The sequence below is a fragment of the Hypomesus transpacificus genome, chromosome 7 (genome assembly GCF_021917145.1).
Source record: "Hypomesus transpacificus isolate Combined female chromosome 7, fHypTra1, whole genome shotgun sequence".
Taxonomy (NCBI): Eukaryota; Metazoa; Chordata; class Actinopteri; order Osmeriformes; family Osmeridae; genus Hypomesus; species Hypomesus transpacificus.
This window is the reverse complement of record NC_061066.1, coordinates 28,781-42,643: the sequence shown is the minus strand read 5'-3', so window position 1 is coordinate 42,643 and position 13,863 is coordinate 28,781. Positions and strand designations below refer to the sequence as shown.

At 44.7% G+C, this 13,863-nt stretch overlaps 1 protein-coding gene across 9 annotated transcripts in view; it reads right to left on the bottom strand.

The window, feature by feature from the left end:
* Positions 1–6,594: 6,594 nt before the first annotated feature.
* The window catches only part of LOC124469417 (CUGBP Elav-like family member 2), a 30,595-nt gene continuing 23,326 nt past the window's right edge, over positions 6,595–13,863 (bottom strand). For 2 of the 9 annotated variants that reach the window (XM_047022690.1, XM_047022692.1), the window contains exons 7-12: positions 13,337–13,471; positions 11,323–11,436; positions 9,324–9,515; positions 8,845–8,988; positions 8,525–8,698; positions 6,595–6,871 (exon numbers count right to left, since the gene is read on the bottom strand). In XM_047022690.1, coding sequence (XP_046878646.1) covers positions 8,571–8,698; positions 8,845–8,988; positions 9,324–9,515; positions 11,323–11,436; positions 13,337–13,471 — 713 coding nt within the window. In that variant the 3' untranslated portion in view covers positions 6,595–6,871; positions 8,525–8,570. Of the gene's footprint in view, positions 6,872–8,524; positions 8,699–8,844; positions 8,989–9,323; positions 9,516–11,322; positions 11,449–13,336; positions 13,472–13,863 lie in introns of all 9 variants that reach the window. The other 7 variants (XM_047022693.1, XM_047022696.1, XM_047022694.1 and 4 more) reach the window with 4 other exon arrangements.

Below are 13,863 nucleotides of genomic sequence, written 5' to 3'. Positions count from 1 at the left end.
GCTAGTTCCTCTGAGATTGCAGTGGCATCATTACACTGGGTTTCCTGTTTCTGTCTCACCAGAGGTAGGGGGGCGCTGCACATGCCTCCCTAGGTAATTCATCTTCATTAGGCTCATCAAACAAATCTTTTTCCTTTTTCCGTCTATCATTTTCTTATCTCCTGTTTGTCCCTTGCCACTGTGGCTTCACCTCCTCCTCTTCCTCCTCTTCCTCCTCCTCCTGCTCCTCTCTGCTCGGTGGAAGTGTCTGGAAAGTGTCTGGATCCAAGCAGGAAGCTTGGCTGACACTGTGGGGAGTCTGGTAGAGGGGAAGTGACTGTAGCGGTTTGTGTGTTTGTAATGAGGTTTGGTGTGCATGTGCTTGCGTGTGTTTGTCTACCTCTCCAGAACATTTGAATAATGGATAAGGTCTTCGATATAAATACATCTGTGCTTGATAGTGTTCTCTGTCTCACACATTTGGCAGGGTAGTTTAAATATAGCACAGTGCTCAGCACCATCTTAGATGCAGTGTTGATACCATCCTTATTTCTTTGCACATCACACCCTCTGCAGCTACTGATGCCTAAATATGGTCAGTAGGATGTTGATTATGTATGACTTTAAATTGTCAGTAGGAAGTTGATTCTTTATGCCTGTAAATGGTCAGTAGGAAGTTAACTATTTATGTCTTTATATGGTGAGGAGGATTTTACATTTTTACATTTAGCAGACGCTCTTATCCAGAGCGACTTACAGCCATCTGACCCCCCCCCCCTAGGATGCCTATATACATGTGGTTATTAGGATGTGGATTACTGATGCCTATTTTTTTCAGTATGATGTAGACTACCAATGCCTATATGGTTAATATGATTTAGATTACAGATGCTGCAGCTTGTTGTTATTTAGAGTAAAATGTATGTTATTTGATGGTGGTAGCAGAAGTGTAGCGCAGACAAAAGAAGGTGGTTTATATATAACGAGTGAGTTGGAGTTGTCCTTCTGTCAGTATTTCTTAAGAGCTGGGTACTCCCTGTGCCCACAAAGGCAGTAGGTGAGCAGGACTACTCCATACACCACCACAGTAGACCATCGCACCATGCCCTTCAAGAACAGCTGCAGGTGGCTCCAGGTGAGGCCGTAGTGTTGTCACGGCCGAGTGGACCTACCTGAGGCTTCCACGGTGACACGTCTGTCCTGGGGCTGGTGTGATGGCAAAGGGGCTTCAGTTAAACCCTCTGTCTCAGCACCACTACAACACTGGTGGTTGTGTGAGGAGCATATATGTCCTGTGTTTCATACTGGATTCATCCCTTTCAAGATCTTACTTGTAACACTACAACTCCAAATATGACAGAAAAACCCATATTTATCCTTTATCTACCATTACAGTCTTGCAGTTTACAATAACGGTTATATGATCAATAATTAGTAAAACATCGTAAAGACTCTACCAGCTATAGGCTTTTATTGTGTTTGCTGCCTGAATCTCACAATCAATATTTAATAATAGGCTTTGGTTCTTGTAACATTGAAGCTCTAGAAAGTCCACATCAAATCAAACTGTCCAAGTGTGACATTTATAGATAAGGTCACTTCTGGTACATCTGGAGGACACAAACAAGCTACCTACTGAACCTTCTCTGTGGGGAGACACCAGGTCAGACTTGGTTTTGGAGAAAAAAGTTTGATTTGGTATTTGTAGATGATCGAAAAACTTTATTTATTTCCTCTCTCGGGGGATGCAGTAGACAGAGAGTAGACAGAACAGAAGTGGAGTTAAACACAGACATAGTGGACAGATCACACCCAGAACAGTGTACACTACAGGGGACAGCACAGGCCAATCCCTGATGAGGGAACAGTCACACTGGCCAATAGCAGCCATTTCCTTATCAGGGACAGCAGAAAGGCCCTCTCAACCTTTACACCAATCATTGTTAGCCAGAGTCATATTGAAGGGTGCTCATTGGCTGGTACAGTAGACACTAAACTCAAATTGGGATTTGTGAATTATGCGAGGAATATAAAAAAAAAGGTTAACAGTTTGTGTTTTTGAGTCCGACAAAAACCTGTCAGAAAATGTCTGGGTATTGCTTTGTTTTCAGATGACAGGTTTCTATGGGTCACGGCAACTTGGGCTACATAGTAATATACATACACACCTCATGTATATTTACCATGTTGAGTGAGAACACCATAGCAAGTTATCACTGGGGATGAAATATACGACACTATGTGTAGCACAAAAAACAAACATGAGAAAAGTAAAGGAAGAGAGAAAAAGAGAGAAAGAGAGAACAATTTGGGCAAAAGAGATAGTGATAGAGAGATAAAGACAGAAGAGACACATTGGGGATTTTGAGAAACATTACAACACCAGACAAGCACTGAAACACAACAAGACACAGAGAGAGACAAGTATTAGGAAAAATGGTTTAATATCGGAGACAGAAGCAAAAAACTGCATCACACAAGAACATACGTTTACAAAAATAATTCTGACTGCTTCAGCTACACAGTTAGTTCACAGAGAAGGACAGAGAAACCAGAAAAATCTAAACAGCAAAAAGCAAAAACCTCTAATTAGTTTATCTCTTCATTAAACTAATACATTAATCCATTGAAGGTGACTAAATATTTCTATTCCTAATTGTTTTATCATGTAGACGACACAGTACAGAATGAAAGGAAACTTACCGCTCTTGTATAGACAAACTGCTCTAACTATTTATAAGCCAAAACAAACTGCCACTCGCCTCCCCTCTTCTAAAAGAAAGCAACAACAATCAAGTGAGGAAAAAGAAGTAAAGAAACCAAGCCAAAGATCTTCTAGAAAATCTTATATCAAAACCCAACTTTCTTGATGCCAGCTAGAAATGATAGTCGCCCCATTCAAGCTCAGGCCACACCACCAGGCCAGACAGGTGCTTTGTTTTTTCTAATATTTTTTTGATGTATCCTTTAATCTCCAGTATAAAAAGTTCCACTGGTACAAAATGCATAAGTACAATCAGGTGTAGAAATAGGAAAGCCTGCATTTTTTGTACTTTTTAAATCCAAACCAATGACAGATTTCGAAGTGTTGTCAAACAAACATACAGCACGCTTACATAATCCACTGAAATGCATTGACTTTGGCTTCTCTCAAGACAATATTTTTAAACTACTGAAATCCTTTAGAATCAAACAAAATTATATTATTCTACAGACAACAAGCTCTTTTACGGCACAGAAAGAGAAGAGAGAAAACACACAAACATTTTCCCCAAAACTTGACATAATAAGCCAAAATGCAAAGAAACTACATGTTTTTTTTTCTTCCTTTAAATTTCATTTGTTTGATAAATAGCACTTAAAGATAATTAAGAAAGAAGGAGAACAGAGAACTGAACAGTGACAAGATTTAAAGATTACAACAAGCATTGGTGATGACAGCCCCTGAGGTGAAGCACTCATCAGAAGCCCCTGTGGAGGGCTCTCTTGTGCTTAAACAGCTACTGCAAGCTGCTGCTTCCTACTCCAAGCTGTGCCAACTCGTTAAGTGTCTGCATGTATCATGAGATTTGGCAATTTAGAGGATATTTGGACAGTTAAGTCCTGTAAGAACACAAAACCATGCATTTAATGTCTATCAAAACATGCGAAAATAACCTGTGGGTTATACACTGTTACTTTGGACCGTGAGTGAACGGTGTTTAAGTGTAATAGGAGTGTAGAAATGTATGACGACATCTAGATGGACTTCATCAACACTTATATACAGATTCAGCTATCAAGCAGGTAGTTTTGACTATGTTTATGGCACTGCACATACTGTACTGCATGATCAAAGTCTGCCTGCCTCCTCAATTTGATGTTCTATGAAATCCACTGACGTTTGGCATCGATTTGGTAATTTGACACAATAGTGAAGGTTAACTAGGCATCTTTTAGGTTGAGACGGTTATTTCTGTGAACTGGACTGAGCGGAACCTCCTCGTTGAAGTCAGCACCCTATCATTCTCCTCTGTTGGACCCTCACTTACACATTTCTATCTAACCCTGTATTTCAGATAAACCTGGTTAGCTCGAAGACGACAATGAGTCTGATCCATCACAATACTACTTTTCCTCAGGAATACTTCTCTGCCTCAGAGCCACGGAGGAAGACTCTCAACGGACAAAATGGCGGATCTTCCCCAGCGATTAGGAGTGAGAACGTACAGTACAGAACAGGAAAACCTAGACTTGGCACATACCACTGACTGGGACGTCTACCACATCAGACAGTCTTATAATACTGATACGACACTCCCTGGTTAAGGCGACTGGTGAGTTGTATAAAATAGTGCTGCCTTTAGCAGACCGTAAACTATGTTTTCAGGGAGGGGAGATGGGGGCAGTTTCATAGAATACTGAGACTGACAACAATGTGCCATGTAAACGGACTGACCATGAAAATGTTGACAGAATACTTTGGCATCTCAACACTGTTTTGGTGGATTACACTACAACAATGACGTTAGCGGAACAATGTCCTTAGTCTGGGGCTCCAACACTAACTCTCCTCAGACCAACAGGACATCCTTGCAGTCTGAGGGCTGTGTAGGCTTACATGTCACAGATGTCCCCCACATTAATCCTGATGACTACCGTTAGACCAAGAGAAGATCCTTAACCACCGACCAAATGAAAATAGCCGCACCATCACTCTGGATTTAGTCCTGCTGTTTGCTTTCCATAAAAGATTTGAGGCTTGTTTGTGATAGTATAAGTCTTGCTCTTCTATTGCATCACTGAAGCAAATGCGTTTGTGTTTTCAAGTGATTCATCTGCGGTGCCGCACACTAGCAGTGTCTAACGGACAGCCTGTGACAACTGCAACTGAAACCCATTTAAGTACATGTGAAGGAAGAGATCAGGCTGAAAATGGCTTTAAACGTAATAAGTTTCACTCTCAACTTTGTATTAAAGTGAATCTGTGGCGTGAAAGTGAGAGCGCGTCATCAAGAAAAACAAATCATTTTGACAGTGTTTTTAAAAAAAAACCTTTGTGAGTTTATGTGTGTGTGCAAAGGCTAGTGATAAGGCTTTGAAGAACACTCTGTACAGCGCCTCATGATATTTTTTCTCTGAGTGTGAGAGGGACAAACACGTGTGTGTGTGTGATGCCTGGAAAGAAAAGTACTGTACTGTTGAGGCTTTCACTCTCAGGGGCTCTCATGCACAATAACAAAATAAAGTCAACTGTGAGGTCTGCACGAGTGTGTGTGTGTGTGTTAATGTGTGTCCTTGTGTGTATATATATGACACATGGGCACTTTTTTACATCCTTACAAAAAAGAAAAAAGCAAACATGACATTTTCAGGCAACAAGACCACATAATAGCAAGTTAACAAACTCTTTTTAAATCTATATGTTTAAATATGAGGGATCCATACAAAACACTTAATAAAATACCCATGTTATCAAATAATTTCACAAGAAATACACTGACGCGCTAGGCAGGATGCACCTTCTGAATTTGGCACTAAACTCCACTGATCTGGACTTTTTTTCTTTAGAAGAAAAAAGAAATCACATTTTGCTGAACAACAAAACACATCTAAATACTGTTTCCCACGATAGAAATAAAATAATAATGACATTGATGCTTCACAAGCTGACATGTTTTATATATATATATATATATGTATTTATATTTATATATATTTTCAGGAATTTTATATAGCTAATTACCCAACATGAAATTTAGCAAATAGGGACTCCTTAAAAAAACAAAAACAAGTAACCATAGTAATATATCTATTTTTCAAGTAAACTGATTTTTTTAGTCTTCTCTTTAAAAACATGAGACACTTAAGACCGTTAGACTTGTGATGAAACTAAAAACTAAACTAAAGTCACGAGAAGCACCAACATTAACGCGGGTTACAGGTATTTTAGTATTATTTTTTTCCCCTCTATACATTTAAACAGTAGAAAATATAGGTCATTTCATCATGTGCATTTAAACCACGGATTGTCTATCTGTGAGTCAGTTCAGCAAAAGGTGACAAGTAGGTAGCATTTCTCCCCTCCAAACAGGGTCTTTTTTTGTTGAGTTTTTTGATACCTTAAACTACTCTAGAAAAAAGTGGTTCTATATATAGAATTTAATGAGAAACAGAGCCACTTAAAATGGCCTTATCAAAAAACTTTACACTGCCTGAAAAATGTAAAAACCATTACAGAGCTCTGAGAGAGTCTAATATTGATCAGACAGTTTTTATTCAAAACTGTTTGGAAGTAGTCTATTTTCATGGAAACCAACATGGTCTGCTCCGGGCCTCATATTGCTAGTGATGCCAGAAGCGAGAGCGCATGCCAATCCCTGTACTGAACTTTCAAGTTTACTTTAAATGAAAGAAGAAACACAAAAGGAAACTCAACGTAATGAAGGAAACAAAACTAAACAATAGAAATTAAATGGAAATAATTTTGACCACAGGTTTTGTGTATTTTGAAAGAACGTTTAGTTTCTGTCCATAGAAGTTCTCAGTCTTTTTGTGTTGAATGCAGCTATACATTTTCACATTGATTCATCTTCTTCCCCCTCTCCCCTTCCCCCCCCCCCCCCCCCCCCCCCCCACCTTTGCCATCCTTACCTAAACCCCTGATGCCCCTTTCCCTGCCCTCCCAAAAAACAGTTCTAAATGAGGTCACATGCAAAACAAATGTCTGTAAGGTCAAGCTAAGTTCAAAGTTCAAAAGGGTCAGTAGGCAGAGACCAGGTTATGATCAGGTGAGCTCAGAAAACACATCAGAAAACAATGACGGACGATGAGACTTTTTTGTTTGTTTTTGTTTTGACGCCACGGAGACATGCTAGGCAAACGATGAGGCTAACAGGCATGGAGATGGGTTCTAGGGGAAGAAAACAGGGGAGAGGAGAGAGTTACACACAGAGAGCCAGGGCACCACAGCGCTACAGCATTTAAATCAGGAGAACAACAAACAACATCAACAACATCAACAACAACACCAACGTAAACCACCATAACAGCAACACCACTCACCACATTTCTGGCCATTATTAATTTTTTCTTAAATTTGTTTTTGTTTTGTAGAAAAGAATATATGTTTTGGATTAACATCAACAGCAACAATGCAGACACGCGCTCGCGCTCGCACACACAAACACACACTCTCTCACACACACACAGCACCCAAAGTTATATCCATCAGGAAGATGGATGGCCTTTTGGGAGAAACTATTTATAGTTTACTGTACAAACAAACAGAAACATAACGTAACAAAACACTTTACCAAAACAGAACGCAAGGAAAGATTTAAGTCCCACTACAGATGGAGAGAGAGAAGGGAGTTACGAAAAAGAGAGAGAGAAGGAACGTCTCACAGACCGATGTGATGCACAGACATAGAGTGAGGAGGTGAGGGGCAGAGGTGGAGGGTGGTGTGAACGTGGTTCTGCTATCGGAACATGAACTCTAGAGATCCGAATTCCACAAGACTTCTCAACAAGGTTCTACTCTAATGGAATCTGTACTTTAGGAGTCCAATAACTTAACAATAGGAAATAAATAAAATCCTTTTTTTTCTGAGGCAGTAAAAATTTTGTATAAAAATAGAACTGCTTTTTTTACAAATAAAATTTACAGGCCTGTGGCTTTCTGTACTTTAATTTCTTTTTCTCTCAAGACTCAAGTATTCTCAGTTAACCCCTTGCCCATAAACATATTTTGTATAGCCTTCATCAATTTCAGGATGTTATTTTGTAAATGCTCTACACAATATTCCTTTCAACAAAGACCAATGTGATCTGACCCAGAAAAACGATTAAGTAATTAAGTATAAGTTTTTTTTTTTTCAGTGTGTGTGAAAAAAGAATTGTGTCCACATAAATAAATAAGACATTACTAGAGTGTTTAATAGGAGCATGTATGCAGGCTGAAGTTGCCGTTGACTACAGGTGAGAGGCCACTAAGTTTTTTTTAACCCTTTGCTCCCTGGTGTCAGCAGGCATGGAGGGGTAAGAGAAGCAGCGGCAGCCTGTGACCAACACCAGGATGTGAAAGGTCGTGTGCATATCAGAGCCACATTTGAACCCTTACAGACTGCCTCCTCAGGCCTCAGGTTCATAACCCCAAAAAAATCCTGTTTTTCAAAATCACTAAGTTCTCAGTAGTATAAATAATCACGTAGAAAAAATTAAATCGTTTTTTTTTTTTTTACACAACAAAAGAAAAAGGAAAAAGAAAAAAGCTACCCATGATAGCTACTCGTCCATTGTAAAATCGTACAAAATAATGGCGGCAATGGAAGCGTTCATGTGAAAAAATATCAAACAAAACCATAGGATTAATAAATAATACTGCTAATCAAAAGGAAAAAAGCTAAAAAAAAAAAAAAAGTATTTTTACAAATAAATAAACAAGAAGAAAATTTGGATCCCCCTTCAGGTGTTTATAGGTTGTCCCCCCTCCCTCTCCCCTCCCTCCCCCTCCCCCTCCCTAGTCCCGGTGTAAAGGTCGTGGCTGGTCGGTCGGGGGACTTACCCTAGCTGTGCTAACATGGGAGCTGATGGGCCCTATAGTACTAAGATCAGTAGGGTTTGCTGTCGTTCTTGGAGCGCTTTAGCTGCACCTTCAGCCTCTTCATGCCGATCTGGAAGCCATTCATGGCCTGGATGGCTGCCTGCGCCGACACCGGATTGTCATAGCTGACGAAGCCTGAGGGAGGGATTCACACAGAGAGAGAGAGACATTTAGAGAGAAAGAGTAGGAGAGAGAGAGAGAGAGTGCATGTGCATGTGTGTGCCTGTCGCTTAGTTAATCTGTGTCATACATGTTAAGAGTGAGTGTCGATGCTGACGTACCGAAGCACTTGCTCAGGTTTGTCTGTTTGTCAATGAAGACTTTGGCAGAGACCACATTTCCAAAAGGCATGAACATCTGAAGGATGTCCTGGTCCCCAAACTCCTGGGGCAGGTGGTAGATGAACAGGTTGGCTCCCTCAGGACCTAGCAGCACACAGGCAGGACATGACAGGGTCAACACACACTCACACCCAACTACCTGTACCTCCATCTTCATTTGATAGATACATACAAAACTTTTTCATGCCAGTTGATGACTCATGTCCTCCTGTACATGCACTCCTGTCTCACACTGACCGTCTGTATGGATGTCCCTATGTACTGGACGGACAACATACTATCCACCTCACATGCCTCATCCCCTCTCCTCCCCCCACCCCCCACCCTTTATCCCCTCCCCTCCCCTCCCCTCCCCTCCCCTCCCCTCCCCTCCCCTCCCCTCCCCTCCCCTCCCCTCCCCTCCCCTCACCCCCTCCTACCCTGACACTGACCCTCCTTCTGGCTGCCCGCGGCCCCTTGCTGCTGGAGGAGGGACTGGCTGTAGAGGGTGGGCAGGGCTGCGGCGGCGTACTGCTGGATCCCTGAGTAGGCCTGCGTCAGCGCATCCATGGTGCCCGCCGTGCCGTTGGTCAGCCCCGCTCCGCCCAGGCCTCCGTTCAGGGCCGCCATACCTGAGAGCATTTGAGCAACTTTACATAAAACCCAACAATAAAAAAAGAAGAACGCACTTACTCATTAGCTCTCCTGTTTAAGGTTGTGTTTACCACACACGCACACATACACACACACACAGACACAACCATGTGCACGAACCTCACACAGACTCAAGGATAGAACCATACGCAAAAATACAAGGACAAGGTAAATACAATAGTCACCAATGTCACATAACATCATGTCGCACGCACACGCACGCACACGCACGCACGCACACACATCAAAACAGAAAACATTAAGGTGAATGAGTAGCCTGACCTGACCATGCACACTAAAACAGCACAGCAGAAGTAAGCAGTCAGCCGTCAAAGGATCACTATGACAACGCTCTTCCATGCCCCTTCCCCACGGACACAACACGCAAACACCACGCGCAAAAGCTCCGACGTGCCTTCAGAGCCTAGCATCCACGCCACACAGCTGGCGAGGAGATGCTCCAAGAGTTCAACACTGTCTGCTCTTCCACAGCATCACTCTCTCTACCACTCTGTCTCTCTCTACCACTCTGTCTCTCTCTATCACCCTCTATCACCTCCCGGGAACCCAGACAGATCACCACCATGACCAGCTATCAGAGCACTGCTACACTCACACAACATCAGGGCAGAGCCGGGAGAGGGGGGGGGGTGTATAGAGGAAAAGGTCAAACATGGAGAAACACACTGGTTAAAGTGTCCTTCGACTGTAGGGCAGAGGGGCAGAGGGGGTGGGTGGTGGAGAGAGGGGGGGGTCTAATGAGGGTCGGAGCGACATTGGACACAGCGTCATGGCGTGGGACGGACAAGCAGGGAAATAAATTATCAACAGGCCGCTCTGAAATTATAGGTCACTCATTTATTCAGGAATAATTGCACCGGCGACCTTTGCAATTCAATTAGAGAGCTAGATGTGCTTAAATGAGGAAGGGGGGGCGGGTGGAGAGGGAGGGGGCAGAATGAGACGTGTGGCCTTCCTGTCGCGTGAGAGTGTGTGCGTGTGTGTGTGTGTGTGTGGGGCGGTGTGTGTGTGAGGGGGGGGGGGGGGGGGCGGTGTGGGGGGGGGGGGGGGGGGGGCGATGATTTACGCTGCGGATCAGGCTGGTCTGGCCGCTGCTCCAGAAAAGGTCAGGAGAGAATAATGTGGAGATCTGGTCTCAGTGAGACTGCTGTCACAACAACACTGATAAAGACCACAGAGCCCCGGATACACACACACACACACTACAGTAAAACACAGCGAGACATCACACACACACATCTGCATGCATAACCCGTGATACAACCCGGCAGCAGGTGGAGTGGGTGAGGTAGTGGGTGAGGTAGCGGGTGAAGGTGTGGGTGAGGGCGAGGGTGTGGATGGACACCCAGACACAGGGAGATGTCTGACCTCAGTGGTTTGTCTCTAGACATGCTGGGTGTGGTCCGTCTCTAGACATGCTGGGTGTGGTCCGTCTCTAGACATGCTGGGTGAGTTCAAGAAACCAGAGCTTTGTGTTCTTGTGCCTCGCTACCTGTGTTGTGTTAGTGGGAGGGGCATGTCTCAGTGGTAGAGCATCTGTCTGCCGCTCAAGATATTGCAGGTTCAAATCTCCCCTGTCGATTTGGATTCAATCGTCAACTCAATAAACGCATAACATTTACATAGCATGTTGTGTATGATGTATGTCAGTAAAAGTGACATCTCCATTTGTTTGAGTGTGTCTGGGTTAACGGTGTGGTTGGAGGGTGGTGGAGGAGAGAGGGTGGGATGGGTGGAGCGGCCTGATGGAGGATGAATACTCACTGTTGACGCTACCTGCTAGTGCATTAATGTTGTTGAGTCCCACGGTGGCACCAGCCAGCCCCTGCAGTGTGCCCAGTGAGGTCAGAGAGTTCATGGCGCCCGCGTTGGAGCCAGCTGCGCTGCCCGCTAGTGGGAAGAGGAAGAGGAGGGGGAGGGGGAGATGAGAGGGGGAGCAGAGGAGGAGGAGGGAGGGAGGATGGTAGAAGAGAAAAGATGGATGAAAGAGGGTGTGGAGAAGGCAAATGCAAGAGAGGAGGAAACAGATGGACGGATGTGTAAGCGTAGACGAGGAGGGAAAGGAAAAAGGAGAAAAAAGGAAATTGAGATGTGGGGGGTAGGGGAGGGGGAGGGCGGGAGAGCGGGAGACAAAAAAAAAAACCCAAACACGTTAGTTAGGAGAAGAAAACCCAAGATGGTGACTTGGAGCAACAGGAGATCTGTTCATACAGACACACAGCTTTGCTCCCCACACATCTGAATCCCCCCCACAGATCTGGCCTCATTCAGCCGCTGATAAAACTGACAGAAAGTGACGTCGTGATCTCGGTCACACAGACATATACCTATAAGTGGAGCGTGATGAAAAACACAGCAGTGAGGATACAGCTACCAAGATTAGGACTTGGATGTCTTTTTTTCTGAATGAGGATCTCGTCAGCGTGGTGCTGGTGATGAAAGTCCAGCACCGGGGCTGTGACAGACGACCAAAGAGAGACCACCATCCAAAGCACACAGACAGGCAGGCAGCCAAGAGCACAAGCAAGAGGACCACACTGGACCACTACATGTTTCCCTGAGTATCTAGTCAAGACCGAACCAGCTCAAAAAACACAAACAAACACAACTACATGAACGTACACTTATGACACACACACAAAAGACATGATACATATACCTCTGTGCATACAACAACATGCCAAAGTGCTGCAAAGTGTGTCCTGTGCTATGCGGGTGGTTGTGTGTTGCCCTTCACAAAATACTTTGTGTCAGGGGAGTGGCCGTTTTGAAACCTCCATCCATCTCTCCCCTCTATAAAACCCAGAGCTAAAACAGCACCAGTAGAGAAGAAGAAGGGGAACAGGATATACATATAAGGACAGATATTAACAGAGTCAATGAGATGAAAAACTCTTTCAATGTACAGTCACCCATTCCTAGGAAATTACAATGGTACAATGAGTGTCACAGCATTCATTCACACTGAGCATGACTTGAACACGCACGATTCACCAAGCGAGTGAGTGACAAAGAGAGGGAGGGAGGTAGGGAGAGAGATGGTAAAATAGCCTGCCGACAGCAGAGACAAACAGTGTGGAGAAGCATTGTGGGTTTACAAGCGGAGAACACTAGAATGCTTTTATTCGTGCTGCGTTAGGAGACTGCTCCTAAACAGACAGCAGCTCTGTTTAAACAGGGCTGCAGGAACTGAGCTGGGAGGAACAGTGGAGACTGAAAGATAGGGCAGGCAAATAAGAAGAGAGGAGAAGAATAGAGGGGAGGTGGGGTTGGTAAGAAATAGACGTGTCAGGCTAAGGGAGAGATGAAAAAGGAAGTCTCTGAGTGACCTGGTTTTACTGACCTCCGTTACAAAAGCACAGAGGCAGTCCCTCCCCCCCCCCCCCCCGCACAGCACAGCAGATCTCACATAATTCCATCTTCCTTCACTTCCTGTTTCTCTCTGGGCTGGTGAAGTGAACACACGACACAGGTCAGGTTACGACACAGAAACACACGCACGCACGCACAAACAACACAGATGGGGTCTCCACGGAGACGAACGACGGGAGCAACCCCCCCAACCCAAAAAAACACGGCGCCACGGGAGCAAAAGATGGCGGACGAACACACACCACGGAGCGGCCGCGACGCGCCGAAAATGACGACGGGGACCATGGAGATAGGAATGGCGGTCTCTAGGATGATGGCGGTGATGGTGATGATGAAGGGGGTGGTGGTGGTGGTAGGACAGGAGGCAGGCGTCCCCGCGTTTGACCCCCCTCTGTAGCGTCGTTACCTGGGCTGGCCAGCGCTCCGAGGGAGACAGCGCTGGAGGACAGGGGGTTTGCGTTGGAGGGGCTGGCTGAGCTTTGGGCTGCCGCCGCCGCAGCTGCTAAAGTGGCCAGGTTCTGCAACTGCAGAGCACTCATACCTGGAGAGAGGAGCCAGAGAGGGTGTGTCAAACCTGGGGAGCGAGGCTGGACCGCATCCACGACCCGCGAGAGGACCCGTGAGCTAACCGTGTGTCGAGCCTTCCTGAAGAGGGAGGCTTCAGATCCTCATTGGTTGGATCGCTGAGGGGTGTGAGAAGTGAGAAGTTCCTGTGTGTGTGTGTGTGCGTGCGTGTGTGTTTACAGTGACAGGCTGTCAGAGCTAGACCACAGCTCATCCAGATAACAGCATCCATGAACACCCACCCATCAGACATGCTGGATATTGCTTTAGCGAGCAACTACCGCCTGCACAAGCATGTGCCATTATGATTCATCAGGAATTAGCTCTGTGGTATTAGCATATGAAGTCATCCTTAAGGATAATTAATGA